We start from the raw sequence: 5,158 nt of genomic DNA, 5'->3' as shown, positions 1-5,158 counted from the left end.
TAATTTATTTACGAAGTAGGAAGCAACCTAGGAGTAAGGCGTTAAATGCAGTGCAGAGGAAAGCTATAATTACAGGTTTCAAATACGAAACCTCAACTATCTCCTGAATTTATTATTAATAATCACGTGACGCACTCTAAAGCTCATTTAACTGATTCGCAATAGAATGCTTTTGAAGAATGAGTCTGTCTTTTAAAGTCACCTGTATGTACTAAGTCAGTATATTTCTAAGACTTAAATTCTTTCATGAATATTCTCTGGTATAAATGATAATAAATAAATATTGAAATAATTTAGTAATATTTTTAAACTGTAAATAATGGGATTCAAAGTCACACCACAAAGTCTCTTAATGATTACCAAAATTTGTACAAATATAAATCTCTGTTGGCCACCGGAATCTGATCTTACACCTTTCAAATTAATCGTTTTAGACTGTCTCACTTTTATTTGTTTAATATCAACCCTTTTATTGCTTTTTCCTTTGTGGTACTCTGTCTACAAAGATTGGGATGATCCACTTATTATGTCGAAGTCACTTAGTGTTTCCTGTGGAGTGGCTCTCGCTTCAGCGAAAATTGTAATATGCAGGATTCATCGTCATCGACTACAGGTTTAAATTAAAAGTATTATAATTGTAAATATGATTTTTTGGATTCGCATTAGGGTCTATAATATATTTTTTGTTTTTCAGATATTCATGTTTAAGGAATATTTTTTTTTAGAATAAAAGTTAGCTTTTTTTATGTTTCGTCCCTTACTGAACGCCTGCCTTACTGAACTCGTCAGTAAGGCTGTGTGAAGCAGTCATACCTTGCATAATTTAGTTGACATAAATGAATTATAATGTATATTTAAAAAACGTTAATGTATGTTAATAAATTTAATAAATTTTGCAGTTAATAATCCCGGGTGGAAATTTAAGTCGGGGGCTGGCCAGTTTAGGGCTGGAGAGCTCGGCTTTAAGCCGGGAGTTGGCCGGGGAGCCCGACCTTAAGTCGGGCTGTGGCCGGGGCTTCTGGTCGGAATTCCACAAGCATCGTCACGCTGCGATGGCCAGCGCCCGGGCATGGAACATGGCTGGGAGCTGGCCGGGGAGCCTGATCGTGGCCCAGACAAGTTCAATTGGTGCTTTACTAGATTTAAATGATTCGGGTTTCAATTGTATGAAGAGCGTCAGTCACTGAATTAGAAGATCAATTTGATTATTTTTTACTGTAGAATTAGAGCATATTAATATATGAAATTCCCCACGTCCAGCACACAGACAACATTAACTATTTTCACGTAGTCGTTGAGAGACAAAAGAGATTTAAAAAATAAATATTAAATGATTGCGAGTATTTTGATTCTAAATATTAATAGTTCTGTTTAGAGTAAATACATAGATTGCATTTTTAAACATTAATATTACACATAAAATTTCTAACGCCACGGGGTATCGAACCTACATATCTATACCTAAATCTAATGCTTAGCAGTCGGGAGTGCTAACCACTGCGCTAAACCAACAAGTTAAAACTCGTTGAAAAAGCTTTCCACATAAGCTACAGTTCAGAAAAGATAAAGTACAAAATTTTAAGTTCCATTTTTCTAATTATTTATTATTATGGAGCGTTATGTAAATATAAAATACACGAACTTTTAACAGGAATATCAATAAATTACTTTTTAAATAAATAATTTAAATCGATTACAATTTTGCGACGCGTGCTATTTTGTTTTTCTCCATTTCAGACTATTTAAGAACTTTTTACAATGACAGGAAATGTAATTTTTTATGAACATTAAACATTTTTAACGAAGGATCTCAGAAATTTTATCGTGAATGTTGAAAATTTCTTAATAATAAAGTTTTCTCAACTTTCGTGTAAGGTTTGGTTTTTAGGTGTTTTATGCTATTTTACAACGTTTAAGATTGACATAAAATGTAATTTTTTTCTGAACATTGCATTTTTTGTAAGTCTGAACTCATGAAACCTTAAAATTTGTGGTGTTAAAAAGATATTCACCCAATATTTGTTCACGCGTGGAACATCCATGCGGGTATACGCATCATTTTTCAATGAAATCAGACAAGTTAATTAAGTTATAAACAAAGTTTAACAATTTTATTATTGCCAATTAGCCTCCGGTCAGCAACCTTTGGAGCATTCGATCATAAGATTTGTCCGACCAGAGTCCAGTCAGCCCCCGATTGGGGTTTTGCATTAATTTTGCCTAGCGAGTATCCGACCAGCGCACGGCTAGGCTCTTAAAAAACAAACAGCCCGGTCAGTCACCGACCAGGCACCTTGCTGTGCCAGGGCTAACCCGGGATATTTCCACACGGGATATAGTGTATTTCAACCACGGATAGGGGTTGAAACTTGATATAATTGTTAATTTCATGTTTAAAAAGCACCATTTTTCATAATGTTATTCCGGCCACGGTTGCGAGCTAGCACTTGAATTAAAACATCAAAAATTATTAAGTTGATGAGGAATTATTATTATTTTAATCAAATGATTAGCAAAACAAAAAAGGAGCATTTTAAAGTTATCCTTAGTAATTTTTTTCCTTCTTCTCTTTCAATATTTCTATCCTTGTAATATTATTCTGGTTAGGACTGTGCGAATTGAGGCTTTATTTGGGCTTTGTTATGTTATCACATGTAATGTAACTACACGGACACAATTTAAACAACATTTTTTATTTTAATAATATTTTCGAAAAACAGATTTAAAATTTAAGAAACAGAAGAATTTTCATTTTGTGATTCGAAAAGGACTTTTATGGTCTGATATAAAGAGATGTCATAGCCGTTAAACTCGACAACTTATATCAATTAAAAAAAATCTTCTTTACAATTATGATACGTGGGGACATTAAACACGATATCTTTCGAAGAACGGCAAATATGTCATCTTACAGAAATGATTATATTGGCAATTGTTCACACACAGGGCACATTTGAAATAAGAAAATTTTTTACTGACGTTTGTTTTGAAGATTGAATTGCGGAAAGTAGACAGTTTCACAGGAGTATGAAGTTTGCCGTACGAGTCAGAGATGAATCAAAGGGGAGTTGTAGGCGAGTTGAATGCGAGATGGATACGAGTCCAAGACGAGTCAGAAAAGACTCGTAGATGAGTCACTGGCAAGTATTGTAAACTTCATAAGAATTAAAACTACCTACTTTCAGCACCTGTTGCGAACGATATTTTTTATTATAAACTCAGGGAATTTTCGATTTGAGTAACAATCCAAGCAAAATTTTGTAGAAATTGAGGGTATCTAAAGATATTTGAAAGAAATAAAAAAATATCTAGAAATTTATGGAAAATTGACAATTCACCGGAAATTCCAGGTATCCGAAAATTTCCAAAATATTAATTTACCGTAATTTATCAGTCATTTATGGTACCTCATCACATCGAGTTGCTCCAATGTCAAATGCCTGTCCATCATCCACCCTTAAATAGCAAAGTTCTATCCCATTACAATTTCGCATAAAAAATATTGTAAATTTCAAAATATGTAAATCAAAATTCATGCATTTTGTACTTATCTGCTCAATATGCTATAAAAACTGCATTAATCCAAGCTAATAGTTTTAATAATTCAATTGGATGGTTTCCTCTATATGATAGTATTTGATTTTTTCTTCTATCTCTAGTGTCGTAATGTGTCTAATTATTGAGAAATCATCTCAAATGGATTTATCATGCTTTGTTCACTTACTCCTCGTCTAGTGTTAAAATTATCATCTTATAAAAATTTGGTACAAGAATCTTATTACTTTTCTCGTATTTTTAATCAGGCATATTACCATTCTAGCTTTTGCTCCGTGAAATGATGAACTTTTTGCGAAAACCCAATGAACAAGAAAGAAATTTGATGCAGCACTATGTAGACAAACATGCAACGCTACATATATTGATGTCATTTTGCTGTCACATGGCTGCAATATTAGTCATTATTGGTCCATTCATATTATCGATACCTCTGCCAACAGATGCAAAATATTTTTTTTCACTAGATTCAAAAGTAGCCAGATTAATAGTTTTTGTGCACCAAAGTTTGGTGGGTTTTCAAGTTTCATCTGGAATGGCCCTTGATTGTTTACCCGCCAGTCTTCTTTGGTTCAGCGTTGTGAGATTCAAACTTTTGGCCAATGATTTTCGAAATATTCGCAGCAAAATTGATTTCGAAAGGTGCATTCACAACCATCAACATTTATTGAGGTAGGTGATTATTAGCCACTTTAATTTAAATTGTACAGAAGATAGACAAATGCGGCGGGACCTTGGGGGACACGGGGAAAATGACCCTCTCCCAACTAGAGATCGATCAGGGAGGGGCAAAGTATTGATTTGATCCCCTCTGAAATCGAATGATTGAATTCATCGGATCGTTTGGACTGGAAATCTTTTAATACATTCTTGCTTTTTTAATAATTAAAATCTGTTTAGAATCTTCATGAAATAATCGAAGTCTTTCTGAAATATTTTAAATCTATCCGAAATCTTAAAAAAAATGGAAATCTTTGTAAAACCTTTGTTCAATCTTTTGAAATCGTTTCAAAACAGTTGAAATATTTTAAAATATTTTTGAAATTATTTAAATCTGTTTTAAATCTTTGTAAAGTCATTGAAATCTTTATCTCTTTGTAATCGGTCTAAAATCTTTGTGAAATAATTAAAAACTTTCTGAAATCAGTTCAGTTCATATTTGAAATATTTTTGACATATTTGATAACATTTGTGCAATGATTGAAATCTTTGGAAAATCATTGAAATCTCTGCAATATTTGAAATTTATATTAAAACTTTGCAAAATATTTGTAATTTTTGTTTAATCTTTTAAATATATCTAAAATCTTTGTGAAATAATGCAATTCTTTGTACAATAATAGAAGTATTTATGAAATCTTTTAAATCTATCCGAAATCTTTGCAAAATTTTTGAAATCTTTTTGAAATCTTTTAGAATCCGCCGGAAATCATTGCAATTTTGTTAAATCTTTGGGAATTCTTTCACAAAATTTGTAAAATATATTAAATATTTTTAAAATATTCGGTAATACACCAAACTCTCGATTTCAGTCACCCCGTTCTTAGCCTTCCTAGAACTGCTGGCTCACACAGTTTCTTAGAGGAGTAGGGCGAGAGCGGTT

At 32.5% G+C, this 5,158-nt stretch overlaps 1 protein-coding gene across 1 annotated transcript in view; it reads left to right on the top strand.

Annotated features, from left to right (window-relative positions):
- Window positions 1–325: 325 nt before the first annotated feature.
- Window positions 326–5,158, top strand: part of LOC117167939 — an 8,712-nt gene continuing 3,879 nt past the window's right edge. Inside the window, exons 1-2 of the mRNA XM_033353193.1 lie at window positions 326–613; window positions 3,821–4,227. Of these exons, the coding sequence (XP_033209084.1) occupies window positions 353–613; window positions 3,821–4,227 (668 nt within the window). The 5' untranslated portion in view covers window positions 326–352. The remainder of the gene's footprint in view (window positions 614–3,820; window positions 4,228–5,158) is intronic.

The sequence above is a fragment of the Belonocnema kinseyi genome, chromosome 2 (assembly GCF_010883055.1).
Source record: "Belonocnema kinseyi isolate 2016_QV_RU_SX_M_011 chromosome 2, B_treatae_v1, whole genome shotgun sequence".
Taxonomy (NCBI): domain Eukaryota; kingdom Metazoa; phylum Arthropoda; class Insecta; order Hymenoptera; family Cynipidae; genus Belonocnema; species Belonocnema kinseyi.
The sequence above is the reverse complement of the archived record's forward strand: the minus strand, read 5'-3'. Positions and strand labels throughout refer to the sequence as shown.